The sequence below is a fragment of the Haliotis cracherodii genome, unplaced genomic scaffold (genome assembly GCF_022045235.1).
Source record: "Haliotis cracherodii isolate W230 unplaced genomic scaffold, xgHalCrac1.p SCAF_48, whole genome shotgun sequence".
Classification (NCBI taxonomy): domain Eukaryota; kingdom Metazoa; phylum Mollusca; class Gastropoda; order Lepetellida; family Haliotidae; genus Haliotis; species Haliotis cracherodii.
Genome location: NW_027266306.1, coordinates 200,993 through 218,393, shown reverse-complemented (window position 1 = coordinate 218,393; position 17,401 = coordinate 200,993). Strand labels below are relative to the sequence as shown.

At 40.5% G+C, this 17,401-nt stretch overlaps 1 protein-coding gene across 1 annotated transcript; it reads right to left on the bottom strand.

Annotated features, from left to right (window-relative positions):
- Positions 1–10,800: 10,800 nt before the first annotated feature.
- On the bottom strand, positions 10,801–12,885 carry LOC139441891 (macrophage-expressed gene 1 protein-like). The gene has a single exon (XM_071222640.1). It carries the CDS (start codon positions 12,883–12,885, stop codon positions 10,801–10,803), a length of 2,085 nt encoding a protein of 694 aa, XP_071078741.1.
- Positions 12,886–17,401: the final 4,516 nt, after the last annotated feature.

The following is a 17,401-nucleotide window of genomic DNA, read 5'->3' as shown; positions in this document are numbered from 1 at the left end:
CTGATAAACTGCTCATTATCAGAAAATCAGTCCCACCCCCCCAAAAAACAAAAACAAATTGTGATAGAGGATTGGGACATTCTGAACAAAAGTTAATTTGTTGTGGCCGTAATGGAAAACCTCCCTGTATATAGTCTATGTCATGATTAGTTCCACTAGTAGAGAAACAGTCTTTGTTATAGACAACTTGTACAGTGTTTATATGTCACCACAGCCTGTGCCTAAACAATTAGTTCAGTGTTGGAACATATGGTTGTGTTAGTAAACAGATTAATAACCCAAACAGTAGAATCTGTTTAAAGTCACATCTGAAAGGTAAACATGGACAAACAATTCACATACCGTATTCCACGTAATAAGCGCCCGCGGCAATATTTGCTTATGTATTGGCAAGTGAACAATCCCAATTAGAATCCCTTCCGATTGATCAATGTACACAAGACTTATTTATTTGTGTATAATACGCACTCCTTTGTTATATGCACCCTTAATTATGGGCTATTAAATTCTGAAAAAAATATATCTGTCGTATATAAACAGTTCAGACCTTCAGCATAAACCACAAAATTTATCTTTCAACTCTGTTTTTACACCAAAATAATATTCTAATAAGAGTCCCCTATTTCTAATTTTGAGAGGGCCCTGGGCGCTTATTACGTCCAATAGGGTATTTGTGACACAAAATTGTAACCAGTTTGTTTTAAGCTTTGGGGTTTAAACAAAGTAGGTATGCCATATGTACCTAGAGATATGATCTACTAAATTTCTGATTGGCACTCTCTTTGAGCTAATGTCACTCTCTATAAGCTCAAGAATATTTTGTGAAAATGCCTAGAGTTTCAATGCATAAAAATCAGTAAATTTTGTGGCATTTTGTCTTTCATTGCAGAATACTGTTTATAAAAACAGTACATTCTTTTAATAATCTAACGATTATTTCATTCCTCCTGAAACAGAAGTTTGATATTCAAGATTTTCTTTTTCCTTCTGGCATGACCGTAAATTACTTGTTTTAAAGAAAAGATTAGCCCAGCTGCCTAGGGGGAAGTATTTCGTATCCACATGTTAACAGTAACCATGGCAACAGATAAGGACTTCCTGGAGAGTGAAAACAAAGGTTTGACTCTGGTCCACTGATCCTTAGTCCAGGACTAGTGGAAAGTGGTAAGGATTAGTGGTTTCTCTCAAAATGTTTCAGTATTAACCTTGAGTCTGCTGAATTGTTTTCAGACTATTAGCCCTGGGTGCTGGATAGATTTTAACATAAGGTGCTGTAAAGAGGGTGGGGGATTTCAAACGGATGCTGCTTGATTGAACAAGGGAAATTGGGACCAATGATTTGCACGATAGTACCTGATAGAAAAATACACATTTTCACACAAAAATATCTTGTCATTTCAAAGAAGACCAAAACAAACATACCATTTGTTCAATTTTTTTAAAGTAGCTGAATTAGGTTGTGAAGGTGAGATGCGTTTCACACTAGGAAATTGTTTAAATCGTTAAATTATTTTCAAAAGAGTAATAATTTGTATTTTTTTTTTTGGAAACAAAAGTGCAAGGGTAATTTATGAACCATTTCAGTAAATTAATCATCCAAACTTTAGACAGAATAAAAACTTAATTTTCGAGAGCATCATGTCAGTTGCGGAAGTGAGAATATTAGAGGTCGTTGATTAATTCTGTGTCATTATGCTAGCAGTACAAAAATCAAACATGGAGCGCATCGCCCGACCTCAGCATAAAATATTGCTATTTTTATACAAACAACGTTTACATTGCCTTCATAATTATACCTTGACGAAAGGTGACAATCTTCTTATTCAACGACTCTTTCATTTGTCATTTTTTTTCAGTTAAATATGACGAGAGAAACGAAAATATATATTGTGAATTATGAATTTTTCATCATCCAAAATCATTCTTCCCGTTTTTTCAGTTTGTAAACAGTAATAACCTGCGTCAGTGGCAGAGTGATGTCATTTGATTGTGATGTCATGGAAACCGATCACGTCACATTTATCTGCAGTCATTGCAGTCATATCCAAGGAAATTGCTTGATCTCACCGAGCGATATCACCTGTGGAGGCCAGTTTTGAACTTCACGAATGATGACAATGTCATGTTCTCCTGAAATGATGTCCTCATATATGCTGTTTGTCAGACAATGTTAACAGTGCTAGAGACGAATAAATGTGTATATTTGGGGTAGAACTTAAACAACAATTGTGTATATGTTTTGGTTAACAGATTCAACCCACAGGCACCACAGTCAGAAAATGAAATAAAAATAGTTAACATATTCTTTTTTTTTTTCCCCAATCGCACCATCGTTGATGGAGCAGAAAAAGTGTAAGGTACAGCTACAAAATCATGTAGAATTAAAGTAACTGACCAAATGCATTGTCTTTGTTCACAGCAAACCGCTGATAAAAGCTTTCTTAGGTTGAGTGAGTGAGTGAGTTTGATTTCACGCCACTTTTAACAATATTCCAGCAATATCACGTCAGGGGACACCAGAAATGTGTTTCCCGCATTGTAGCCATGTCTGGAATCGAACCCGGGTCTTCGGCGTGACAAGCGAACGCTTTAACCACTGGGCTACCCGCCTGCCCATCTTAGGTTCAAGTGTATATATGTGTACCTGCTACTGTACAAATACCAATTATCCTGCAATTTAGTATTTGTTTAAACTGATGATGCCTCAAGCTGCTTTGTTAAAATCAAGAACGTATGGCCTTCCTTGGAGATACCTCTCTGTTATGATACATTAAACATATCATATACACTGCCACAGACAACTTGGTTCAACTCTATCTACGATCTGCTCACATGTATTGATTGGTTGAACAACGTTTAGGTCATTTTATGCTTTGGTTTGTAACAGAAATTTGGGGCACGGGTGGCCCAGTCGTCTAAGGCGCCGCGATTCGCTGTGCAGAGTTGTGCCCCTTGGGCACATCAGAAACCTATGATTGTGGGTTCGAATCCCGGTTGGCCCCGATTATGTTTCTAGGTTTCTCAGCACCATACCCGTGCTCGTGGGTTTCACCGAAGTGGTAAACGTCTGAGACCTGCATCACTTCGGGCTTTCCTCCAACATTAAGCTGACACGCCGCGATATAACTGGAATACTGTTAAAAGCGTCGTTAAACCAAACTCACTCACTCACTGTTACAGAACTTTATTCCATGTGGGCAAGGAAATTATCTGTCTTGTATTCCAGTCTCATTAAAATCAGATCTTTTACTCTGATATTACTCTGTCAAGATCTGATAACCCTGATCCGAGCCCCGTTCCACAAAACGATCTTAGCGCTAAGATGATCGTAACTCTCATACTTTAACATAGGCTTACGACAGTCATAGCACTAAGCTCGCTTTGTGGAACAGGGCCCAGAGCTCCAGATAACTTTTTGAGCACTTGAGTTTTTACTCCAGGGTTTTTGTTTTATTTGGGTTATTACATTTTTCATTGGGTACCCAATATTTTTTCACTCCTCTATTCATCACTCTATTGGGTTTATTATTAGTGAACATTTAAAGATTTAAAAGAAATTCAATGATGTTTTAGATGTATATAACTGTTCTAAGTATATAGGCTTGGCTCAGAAAGTAAATAAGCTCGTAATTGTTTCTCGGAAATGATCCCCTTTGTACGCATGCTGGAAAAGCTTCATTGGGTATTTACGCAAGCTGTTTGTATACATTTGAGATTTTTATTTAATGCATGCATTTCTGTACACAAGTTAATTGAAAGTAATTGGGTTTTAAATATTTTGGGGGGTATTTTACGCAAATACACTGCTTATCTGTAGCTTTGCCCTGATATTGCCGATGTGACGTTAAATTTAACTCTCTCACTCACGCTGATAACCCTGACAAAGGTTGAATTGGGTGAACTCTCTAATCAGCTTATCAGTGTGGAGGCTTCTGAATCATCAGTGGGCCAAGTAATCAGACAAGCATGTCTTTTTTCTGTATCCTGGAAACGAAAAGAAAAAAACAGTTCCAAATGTGACTAATAAAGGCCACATTAAGTTGAGGATATTGTATACGGCTAGTCATTTCAGAGCATCATAGCATCTTTAGAATCATAGCATCATAGAATATTTGTGTTTTCATATTTTATTTTTAAATATAAAATTCCAAATCAAGGTTGTAAAAGAAATGGAAGACAAATCATTTTTGAAAGCTGACATCTGATTGGCTCAAGAACCCAAGCATCTTTGATGTAGATTGGGCGGTTCGCAGGGTTCAGCTGACACGACCAATGGATGGGTTGTCAGATCTTCAAACCGAGGTGTGGGAGTAAAATATCTGATTTGCATGAGAGTGTCTTGTATTCCATGTTGCAGGGACCACAGTGGTTGTCATGGTAATGTAAAGCAGAAGGTTATTGCTTGCACTGGTGTTCATGCATAAAGCTGTAATGAGTACAAAACTACCTCATGTCATGGAGCCCTTGTCAGCCAGTGTCAGACCTGGCATTGTTTCCTTGCTTCACAGGAGGCAAATTTTAAGTTTCTTGGTTTGTTGTTTAGCGCTGACTCAGCAATATTCCAGCTATATGACGGCGGTCTGTCAAAAATCGAGTCTTGACCAGACAATCCAGGGATTGACATCATGAGCATTGATCTATGCAATTGGTATATGATTACATGCATCAACCAAGTCAGCGAGCCTGACCACCCAGTCCCGTTAGTCGCCTCTTACAACAAGTACAGTTGTCTTACAGCATGCATGGGTTGCTGAAGACCCATTCTAACCTGGATCTTCATGGGTTTCAAATTTTGAGTCTCAAGGTTGGATCTGAATATTGATCTATTCATAATTTGTTTTTGCGATATACAAAAAGGCTACTAAGGAGACTGAGTGTCAGACACGCTCACTTGGTTGATGTACATCATTGTATCCCAGTTGTGTGCTCATGATGTCAATCCCCATATTTTTGGTGACCCAAGCTATGTCCTTGTACCTTTTTTTCATGACTCTTCCCTGAAGCAATGCCATAATAAATGACCAATTCTTAAGGGGATGTCCAGCTGTGTTGTCCCCTGTTGGTTCATGTTACTTTTCACTGCTTTGTTCATATGATGATGTTTAGCCATTTACCTTTACTTGATGATGTTTTAATTGTCATTTTAAAACAATTTATATGTATTGAACAAGAAGGGTTATGGAATATGAATATTTTGGGGATATCTGTTTTGTAGTAAAGACTGAGCACACAATTTCTAAAAAAAAATAATATATTCATGGTCCCAAACTTTGTTTGAAAGGGATCATGAATACTTTAGGGATATTTTATAATACTCTGGGGATATTTTATAGTAGACAAAAATGTGCACACAATATTCTAAAAATATCCCCCAAAATATTTTTGATCACTAACATTTTTGTTTAGTATATTTTGAGTGATGTGAGTGAGTCTGCAAGTGTGAAACACCAGTGTCTTAAGTGTGAGGGATATTGTATGTCCAAGTGTAATTGAGGTATGTGACTAAAACTGCCTTGCAGTGGAAATAGCTCAACATGTAGACATAATGAGGATATATTTTGGAACGTAGTTAATCTGAACATTTCTGTTGAAAACAAATCAATAAATATGAATTATGACAAAGGATGGGGTGGTCAGACTTGGTTGATTGTTTGTCATCCACGGATCTGATCCTGATTAAGTTATTTTCAGACTGCCCTCATGCTGCATTAAAACAATAAACATGCCTTCATCCACTAGTCCTGGGGTTAAATAGCAATGCACAAGGCATAAGGGCCCTTTTATACCAACAGGATCTGCATAATCTAAGAATTGAACTTGAAAACTCTTTTTAAGTTGTCAGAAATGTATTCATTTTGTGAGGACTGAACTTTGTTCAGGAAAGGATGAAAGGTGTTTGAAAAAACGGAATTTAAAGGTTTTCATGAAGCATGTTTCTCATAATTAAAAATGAGCAAGTCGATTTTCATAGATGTTGATAAAAACAGCACAAACGTATGGTAAAAACATCATTTGGGGTCACGGACAACCTCATAATTAGATTTTCATTTCAAGTTTTAGAAATCTCCCACTTCACTCATTTAGCGGTCTTTTGTATCTGAGCATGTCAAAGGTCAAATATTTGCAAGTGTAGGGGGACAAAGGCTAGGTGACAGCTATTTGAACATATCCGATAACTGTCATACCAATATTTCAAATTTTTCCGCAACTGGGAAATCTAAAATTTGCAGTGAGCCAAAAAGGGCGCCTATCCCCCCTCCTGTTCTGATGCTGATCCTTGGTATATCAGCACCCATGGTGGATGGCTTGTCAAAGGGGAAACCTATGCAATGTATTCACGCTTTGTGATTGTCCTGAAGATGTGTATTTGCTTGGATGAGTTTCATATTAGCAAGGTTCCATTGAATATGTGAAGATGTAAAATTGTGTTCCATAACTACCTGTGATCAAGAGAAAACTCTGTAATAAATGTCTCCTGTCAAGGAAGTCTGGGGTTGTTGTTGTTCTGCATTCTCAACCACTTGGGACAACAGGGTTAAAATTAGTCTAGAATGAAAGGGAGGTCAGGCTTGGTGACATGGGGTTGATTGTGTGTCATCGTATTTCAACTGTGTGGATCATTGCGCATAATATCGATCACTGGATTGTCTGGTCCAGACTTGATTATTTGCGGTTACAGTAATATGGTTGCAATACTGTGGAGTGATGTGTTATACAGCACGCAAACAAACACCTGGTCATCTTCCCGAGGCAAGGGAGTTAACTGACTGACCGAACAAGGCTGGAATTATGGAGTTACTTTTTGGCTGGACTAATGCGTCAAGACATAGTCCAATCAATATCCCGAAACAAAATCGATATTCGGTTCATAATCTGACGAGATTTCTGTCGACTGCAGGATTTGAGATATTTTCCAAATCTTTACATGGTTTTAATCAAGATGCTGACATGATTTACACTATGAATACTAACTATCGATCAGATCGTCTTCACTTCACTTTGTATGAAGCAAATGCAGGTATTATGAAAGGTGGGATCGGATTGGTCAATAGGAGGGACATAGAAGGGACATAATTCGTAATAGCCACTGGTGGCGCTATGGTCGATCCCAGAAATTCCAGTTTAGCCATTTACCTTTACTTGATGATGTTTTAATTGTCATTTTAAAACAATTTATATGTATTGAACAAGAAGGGTTATGGAATATGAATATTTTGGGGATATCTTTTTTGTAGTAAAGACTGAGCACACAATTTCTAAAAAAAAAAAAAATATTCATGGTCCCAAACTTTGTTTGAAAGGGATCATGAATACTTTAGGGATATTTTATAATACTCTGGGGATATTTTATAGTATACAAAAATGTGCACACAATATTCTAAAAATATCCCCCAAAATATTTTTGATCACTAACATTTTTGTTTAGTATATTTTGAGTGATGTGAGTGAGTCTGCAAGTGTGAAACACCAGTGTCTTAAGTGTGAGGGATATTGTATGTCCAAGTGTAATTGAGGTATGTGACTAAAACTGCCTTGCAGTGGAAATAGCTCACCATGTAGACATAATGAGGATATATTTTGGAACGTAGTTAATCTGAACATTTCTGTTGAAAACAAATCAATAAGTATTAATTATGACAAAGGATGGGGTGGTCAGACTTGGTTGATTGTTTGTCATCGATGGATCTGATCCTGATTAAGTTATTTTCAGACTGCCCTCATGCTGCATTAAAACAATAAACATGCCTTCATCCACTAGTCCTGGGGTTAAATAGCAATGCACAAGGCATAAGGGCCCTTTTATACCAACAGGATCTGCATAATCTAAGAATTGAACTTGAAAACTCTTTTTAAGTTGTCAGAAATGTATTCATTTTGTGAGGACTGAACTTTGTTCAGGAAAGGATGAAAGGTGTTTGAAAAAACGGAATTTAAAGGTTTTCATGAAGCATGTTTCTCATAATTAAAAATGAGCAAGTCGATTTTCATAGATGTTGATAAAAACAGCACAAACGTATGGTAAAAACATCATTTGGGGTCAACCTCATCATTAGATTTTCATTTCAAGTTTTAGAAATCTCCCACTTCACTCATTTAGCGGTCTTTGTGTATCTGAGAATGTCAAAGGTCAAATATTTGCAAGTGTAGGGGGGGGAAAAGCTAGGTGACAACAGCCCTTCCCCCCGTTCTGATGATCCTTGGTATATCAGCGCCCATGGTGGATGGCTTGTCAAAGGGGAAACCTATGCAATGTATTCACACTTTGTGAATGTCCTGAAGATGTGTATTTGCTTGGATGAGTTCCATATTAGCAAGGTTCCATTGAATATGTGAAGATGTAAAATTGTGTTCCATAACTACCTGTGATCAAGAGAAAACTCTGTAATAAATGTCTCCTGTCAAGGAAGTCTGGGGTTGTTGTTGTTCTGCATTCTCAACCACTTGGGACAACAGGGTTAAAATTAGTCTAGAATGAAAGGGAGGTCAGGCTTGGTGACATGGGGTTGATTGTGTGTCATTTTACTTCGATGATGTGGATCATTGCTCACAATACCTCACTGGATTGTCTGGTCCAGACTTTATTATTATTATATGGTTGGAATATTGTTGAGTGCTGCGTTATACAGCACACAAACACTTGCTCATCTTCCCGAGGCAAGGGAGTTAACTGACTGACCGAAGAAGGCTGGAATTATGGGAGTTACATTTTGGCTAGACTAATGCGTCTATACATAGTCCAGTCAATATCGCGTAATGAAATCGATATCCGGTTTGTTATCTGCCGAGATCTCTGTCGACTGCAGGATTTGAGATATTTTCCAAATCTTTACATGTTTTTCATCAAGATGCTGACGCGATTTACACTATACATATTAAGTGTCGATCAGATCGTCTTCACTTCACTTTGTTTGAAGCAAATGCGAGTATTATGAAAGGTGGGATCGGATTAGTCAGTTGGAGGGACATAGTGGCGCTATGGTCGATCCCAGAAATTCCACTCTGGGTTGGAAACTGGACTTTTACAGTCCGTTACACTCCCTTGCATGGGAAGACGTTGCCAGGTTAGCAGAATGTTGAAAATGTATTGATCAAACTTAATAATTAATGTGGTATCGATTTCCCCAACCCGAATTGGGATTGAGGGGGGAAAAAGACATCCAAATTAAGAAAGTATTCATAAAAAAAGTCAGAATAAAATTGCTCGATCCAATCCGGTTTCGTATAATGTTTTCAGAAGAACACACACATTCATTTACTTTACGATTAGGCGATAAACATAATGTAGAGCTAGGTTACCTATTGATTTAAAAATCATTGGATTTGGAACCGAACGCGCGAACTACCCTTCGCAACAAATTACCCACTCAGCACATGTGACGTCACATACGAATAAAGAAATGTGTCAAAATTTCAACTCTTTTAGTCGAATACTTATCACGGTTTCTGGCAAAACATGTATTACCACGTGGTAACCTAAAAAAACCTAGAATTGTACGTAAAGTTATGTCAAACTCACTGCGGACCTTGATTGAGAAAGAAATACTTTTCTATAAAGAGTAGCTTCCACGGTGATGCAATAATCAGCGGTGGTTATTGTTATTTGAAACCTCTGACCAACCAGAATCAAGTATTTTCCAAATTCATGGTAATTACACATCCAAACATTGGTTAGAAATAATAAAATCATTTGACCCTAAATCCGTTATAGCATAAAATTAACCTGCGGAGCGCACGCACGCACGACGGTCAATGTGGGTTATAATGGCTTTTCTTCCACACATTACTTAAACAGACCCATACTTTTACAATGTACGTTATAGCAGGATCACGAGGGGTACATGGGGTCTTATGCGTCCCACGTTAGGTTCTATACCACTCGCCTCCGGCTCAAGGGTAATACATTTCTCAGCGGGGGGATAAATTGCTTATACCCCGCCACGAGCACTACAGACTCGTGGGATAAAACCTAACACGAGACGCATAAAATCCCATGTACCCCGAGTGATCCTGCTACAAGGAATTTATCTTGCCGACATGTTTTAATGTGACATTATAAAATAATTTGAATACATTCCAAATTGATAGAAAACAGCTGCTCGATTGCGGTGAGGTTAGCTTGCGCTATATCACGTGACATGCCTTGGCTCGGAAAAAGCGTGCGGATTTTTGCTTTGAAGCGGGTTATGAAGGATTTATTCTATCTCAAAAGTGCACGTGGAGCCTGTAGTGCTCGTGGCGGGGTATACGAGATATATTCCCCCGCTGAGAAATTACTGACCCTCCAAAGCGGGTTACACAGTATTTTATCAAGATTACGTGTACCAATCCGATCTCATCAGTCTGACACGGAGTATGATTGCATGTTTTGTCCCATGATATACAGATCCCCTAGTATCTAGAGTCACGTGCTGTTCTTCCTACAGTATTATACCTTATAGGTTTTAAAGATGGTTTGCGAGATTGACAGACAATCATCCTGAAATTAGGAGAAAAAGAAATAACTTTTGTTGAAAACATTTTATGCTGACTGTTTTAAAATTTGGCGAAATAAAGACACGACATTTTATCACCGCTGTTCGTAAGAATAATACAATCAACTATCTTTCGGCATCTTGTCATTTTAAAACTTGTTTGTTTTTCATTCATTGGTAGCAGTACTAATCTGGAAACTAAAAATTAATTTGTATTTTCTTCGACCACCCAAACTGAATTTTAGGCCAAAGATTATATAAACTGACTAATGAAAAATACAAGGCCAAACACACAAAATGCCCAATATTTTCGAGCTGATCTCATTGGTCAGGGAATTGCTGCCAACCAGTGGCCAACGCCAACTGTCACGGCAACCACCTCAATCGCTGCCCCAGCCATAACTCCAGAATCGTGACCTAAACGATTCACATCAGGTTCAAGGCGAACCCACTCTTTGCTCTTCGAATCCATGATCATATACAACTTAGCACTGTTGACGCCAGGCGGTGGCATGAACGGCGGCCTTCTGACTCGAGGGAGTCCGGCGCTCGAAAGCGATCCTGATTTGACGCAGTAGTTGATCTGACAGCCCTGGTCTTCGTCGGCAAGGTGTTGGCTGTATCCATATGGACATCGCTTTGGCCATGTTTCGGTCGCACTGAAAAATGACCTAAGAGATTTGGGGCTTGAATTGACGTTCTTCTGGTTGCTGTTCAGCGCCAGGGGGTTACCAGCTTCACAACTGTAGAAACCGCCAAATGGCACTGCACACTTAGCTCCAAGTTCATAGTCATCGCTGATGCAGATGTTCAGATCAAGGGCTATTTTACGAGGAACATAGGTCACTGGGCAGCTCCTGGATTTCGTTAGTGGATTTAGGATGCTTGAAGTGTACAATCCACCGAACAAGTACCCATTCCCATGTGTCCTGTCTTTTGCGGCACACCAGTAAAGGGAGTATGTACCTGAACTGTAGCGGTATTTTTCGTACCGTTCACCAATGCAACACAAGAGGAAACCACACAGAACGCAACCTGGATTTGGTTTTGGTGTAGACAGGGTTGCTGTATGTATTTTGATGGATTCATACCCGATCGGGCAGGAATAATCTCCTGTTTTGGGGTTCTTCTGGTTCATGTCGTTCTTGGAGCAAATATCCCCGTTATTTGACCTTGTGTCAAGGCTGCATGTTTGATATACGCCACCGAATGATGTGTTCGTGAAGGACATCTCGCACGTCCCATCATCAACATTGGCAGCCGGGCTGAAGTTGGGAGAATCAAGTTTCATGCACCCACGGTATGTATTAAACTCATAATATAGACCTACGGCTTCCTTCACAAGGTTAAAAGTTTCACTGACTAGCACTGGTGGCAGTTCTGGTAGGTTGGCAGGGGTTATCAGGTAGAATATCGGATCTCCCTGTCTGTCAATCGCTACCAAGTTCTTCTCAACTCCGCTGACCCAATCGTTAGCAGTGTAGTTACTGACCTTGAATTCAGGACCTCCAAAAGCCTGGACCCGCGAAGATGACCTCTGCTTCTGATATTTTTCAATTGCAGTTTTGGCAGACGAAGATGTGTAAGAAGTACTGAAGTGAAAGATGCCGAAAAACGATGCCGATGCCCCTATCTTCATTTCAGTCTTCGTCACATCCTTGCTCTCGGAATAGTCAGATGAAATATGGTCCTCTTGTACCAAGGTAGCTCCAGCATCAACCGAACGTAAGTAATGGGTTCCAAAGTCTCGGACAAGCAGCTGACTCTTGTAACGAGCGTCTTGCGTTCTGTCACCTTGCAGGTCATTCGCGACTTCCATCAGACGAAATTTAAACCCTGTAGTTAGTTTGACCTCGTCCTTCAGTCGAGCAGTGTACCTCTTGTATCTAAGCTGAACTCGTGTCGTTATCGTCTTGTCCCCAATCTGCTGACTCTTAGCATGCTGGAAACTGTCTGAGAAGCTTCCACCAATACTAACCCCGAATAGACTGAATCCGGCATCAACGTTGACTGATCGTGCCGTGACACTTTCATAGTCAGAATAATGGGATATTATCTCCGCATACGTGTTCACCTTGCTGGTCTTCCTGGGGAGGGTCTCGATACAGTCGGGAAGGAGGAACCGTCCGTCGAGGGTTGTTTGACACAGGGAGTAGTTGTAGACAACGACGCTCACACCGTCCTCGTTACGAAGGTTGTCCCAACCGATACCAGGTAAGACTTCGAAACGTTCGGCTTTTCCTGACTGACAAGCTCTTGGGTCACCCAAGGGGAACTGGCTGAAGTGTTTTGCTGTTGCATTTCGGTCAACAGGCTGGACAGAGTCATGTAGGTGGGCAGCGAGTTCCCTGACTGATAGAAGGAGGACGATTGCCGGAAACATCTTCCACTCTGGTGGCCACCTATCTAACATCTGGCCTCTGCAGCAAAACCTTATTTTAAGAAGTTGTGTGTGACGTCAGGTCACGAGGAGATTTTGGAAACACGTGACTCGGGACATTTCCTGACACCACAGCAACGCCAAATGTTGAACTTCGACAAATAGCCACCCTTATCAACAACGTACAAGGAAAAACTTGAAGACAGGATATTATTTATTCATTAATAGGATGATAATTATGCATGAAGCGTTGAAATGAACACTTTCCCTCAGCAACCATTCTTCCTGTTTTCGGGGAGGTGATTACAAGATTGACATATAACTTAAGGAACAATGGATTTTTCCCGTGACAGATTAACTGTAGTCATACGAGGAAAACATGACGTATTGACTATACTATGAAAAGAATCGGGTGTTCTATATCTTCTTCTGAGACATATGTCAGTTTGGTAACTTAAAGACAGCGCGTCGCTATATGCAAGGCAGACGCGAGAATCACGTTCAACCCACTCACTCAGTGATTCCGACTCTTTCATGAGAATGTGCTTATGAACCACTATCAATTAGCGATGCTACCAGGTGTTCGCGAAAACACGAGCGCCTCCTGCGTCGCCGGTGGAACCCGTCACAAACACATGCAAAGGCAACTGACAGTCTTCTGTTCATTTGCAAATACACGGGAACATATGGTACAAGTCAAAACAGAGAATTACATAGGACATAATTTTATCACTGATGCGTCAAATTTATAAACTTCCTCCACATGTCTAACATAAAACTTGTTGAAAAATTTGAATTTTGTAGCCCTGATCAAACAACCTTTGTGCAAGAGCTGTTCCTTGAAATACTATACATACACTATAAACCTATCTCATTAAATCAGATCTTAGTTTTCGCTACCGCTAAACAAAGATCTGAGGACATCCCATTACAGGTCACTTCAGAGCAACCTTTCGTTAATTTTGACCGACCAAATAAATGACTAGCAAGAAGTCGACATTAGCCAATCAGAAGGCAGCTTTCTCGAGCTTTACGACACTGGTTTCAAACTGGTGACAACTTTCGAAACATATTTTGACGTATTCTCGATTAAAAATGTTAAACACTGTAAACATATACTTGAATATATAAACATCCTACACTGTACGCAAACGGGCACGCACACACACACACCTTGCAAATCGCAAGCTTTCCGTGACGACAGGAGTAAGGTCGATAGAAAGCTCAATATAAACTGGGCGGCAAAAGAAAGTATAGGTCGAGTTCCATGATCGGTAAAAAAAATAGCAAGAAGAGGTTTTGTTGTGAATTATAACATACTCTAGGGAGGGGTAACAAATGATTGATCAACCACAGTTTGAATGAAATTGTGCAATCACAGGTAATGTAAGCTCAAGGTAAACAATGGTGGGGTAAGAAATTTCATTTTCAAAATTTATCTGACATGTCACCAAAAAATTGTCAGACACACTGGCACTGGACAGGCCAGGGCAAAACGTCAACGTTCTGCTGGTTTAGAAAGTCCTTAGTCAGTCTTGCAGTATGGGGCCTGGCATTGTCTCGTTGAAACAATGTCCCCTGCTGTTGGTTTTTTAAGGACGTAAGCACAACTGGCTGCAACACTTGGTCTCTGTACTGCATAGCGTTCAGGTTTCCCTGTGTAATCACCAAATCAGTCTTCTGATCTCCAAAATACCGCCCCACACCATGACACCTCCCCCGCCGAATGGATGGACCTCTCGAATACACGCCGGGGCCAAACGTTCCCCTCTGCGTCGATAAACTCGTTCTCTGCCGTCATTTCGAAACAAGTTAAACCGTCTTTCATCAGTAAACAGCACTCGACGCCAATTTCTCACTTGCCAGCGTCGAACCTGCCTCGCCCATCGCAGTCTCAGGCGTCGATGTTGAGCGGTCAGTATCATTCCTCGGAAAGGACGATACGCTCGGATTCCAGCAGCACGAAGTCGTAGTACTGTACGTTGGCTAATGAAATGTCCTAACGCTGTTGCTTCCGTCGCCGTTACGAATCTGTTTCGCAGGTGAATGAGCCGTATCTGACCGTCTTCCAGTGGTGTTGTCACACGGGGTCGTCCGGTTCTAGGCCTGTCCTTTGTCCCCCCTGACTGCCTGTACCGTTGAATCAGCCTGGCTACCGTCTATGGTGTAGTTTTCTGGCAATTTGGACCTGTGTTGCCCCCATTTTGGCCATACCGATGGCTCTCTCTCCCTGCTCCTGTGACAGTCGTGGCATTTCTTTTGTGTGCTTTAATCACGTGTGGTTATACCCTGCAGACGAACGCATTTATACAGCTAACATGCGCGTGCAGTTTATGCCATAGGCGGGAAACCTGTTTCACCATATTTTTTTTTGTCACCGCACGAGCGCCGTCAAAGGTGGCGCATTCGGGTGAGATGTTCCAGGGCAGTCATATTCCCAATACCCACTTTCCACCAGTTATCGCTGTTTTTAGGAAAATTACAAATTGCCAACCTATACTTTCTTTTGCCGCTTAGTTTAGTTAGCTGGTAAAGGCGTATATAGACGCTTCAGTAAAACACCCAGCATTGATTTAAACATTGATCGTAATAAATTCTATAGGAGAAACTTAGTTCCCGAATCGTGATCCCTTATCTTGAGGAAACTGTTACACCTTTAGTTCACAGTCTTCGTAACACTAACATAAGACGTAATCATATATTTACATATGATTATGCTTACACAAAACCCGTGAAGATCCGGGGTAGAATAGGTCTTCCAACAAGCCATGCTTGCCATAAAAGGCGACTATGCTTGTCGTAAGAGGCGACGAACGTGATCGGGTGCTTAGGCTCTCTGACTTGGTTGATGCATGTCATCGTATCCCAATTGCGTGGATCGATGCTCATGATGTCACTCATTGGATTGTCTGGTCCAGACTCGATTATATATAGACAGCCGTCATATAGCTGGAATATTGGTGAAATACTACCGCATAGGTAACATAGGTTTGCCTTGAGGGACGGACCATAAACACCCACCCACCCACTCCCTTATCTGGTCCGTCCGTCCGTCCGTATTTCGACTCGTAGCATAACTTGAAAACCGTGAAAGATATACCATCCAAACTTGGTACATGTATATTAATCAGGGACTAGAATGGTGCCTTATGCTTTAGCGTGGGCCGGGGACACTTGTTTTCGAGGATGAAGGAGGATGTTTCTGGGATATTGAAATGTCATAAAAAAAACACCTTGGGTCTTACAACAAAAACATTTTTCACTGGATATATGTCCTCACGTGCGTGTCAATCACAAAGAAAACCAACCCGCTTTCTGTGCGAACTTAGGGGGCACGGGTGGCCCAGTCGTCTGAGGCGCCGCAAGTCTCTGTAATGAGTTGCGGTCCATGGGCACGCAAGAAACCTATATATGAATCCCGTTCGAATCCCAGTTCACTCCGATTATGTTTCTAGGTTTGTAAGCACCATTCCCGCGCTCGTGGGTTTCACCAAATACCTGCAACACTTCGGGCTTTCTTCACACACGCTGACACAGCGTTATAGAACTAGAATACTGGGGTTTAAGGTACTGTCGTACATGCTAGAAAACTGCATTTTGTCTGTTGAAAAAGGATATAATTTTTCACTGACTGTTGTTATTGAAATATCGAGTAACTACCAATCGCCCTACCTGTGGTTTGAAGTATTTCAGTCACAAGGAGTCCTATCGACAAGTTTACAGGAGAATGATGAGTCAAATGATGACAGTCTGAAACGGACTGTAGAAATATGCGCACGTGACTCCGCTATAATGATAATAATGTAGTCTTCATTAACCATCTAATCCACACACAAAAATTATAGATGTGCATCTTCTAAAATGACAAAATGACCCTGCAGTTTGTTTGTTTTTGCTCCCATGATGCATGTTACATTTCACTTGCATAGCCATAACCATGGTACACGATATGGAGTCTTTACACTTTAGAGAGATAGAGGTAAATCATTTATGAATTACCGAACTGTCCAAGCTATGGGGTTTTCAATTCATACCATCAAGTCTACGGTATGATAAGAAAACGAAACAGGTATAGGGTGGTCTCAAAAACAATACTGGGGCGTATAAGGATATTAGACAGCTTTGATACAGGGTGATTAGGCGTATAGTGTACAAGCTTTATGAGCAGAAGGTAACCCTGACTTGTCGGTGAATTTGGGAGGAATTAAAGATACAATTAATGTTTCCCGGACTGCACTAACTATTGCTCTCCAAGAGATGGAATATCGATACACTGCGCGTGGCGATGACCGAGCACTTTTCAGGGGCAAATATTCCATCCTGTCTGTGAGGTCACATTATCTCCGAACCATTCATAACTATCACAGTCAGGGTGCCCAGATAATTTACCTTGATAAATCATTCCTCTCACTACATGTGGCTATTGGCAGATGGACAAAAAGGACACATCGACCATCAGGTAAAGGTAATCGTGTCATTGTTTTGCACGCTGCAACCCATGATATGGGGCTTATTGATGGCTGTGTGCTAGTATTCGAGGTGAAAAAGA

Coding starts and splice junctions, on each gene's coding strand:
- LOC139441891 (XM_071222640.1), bottom strand. CDS start 12,885: ATGTTAGATAGGTGGCCACCAGAGTGGAAGATGTTTCCGGCAATCGTC.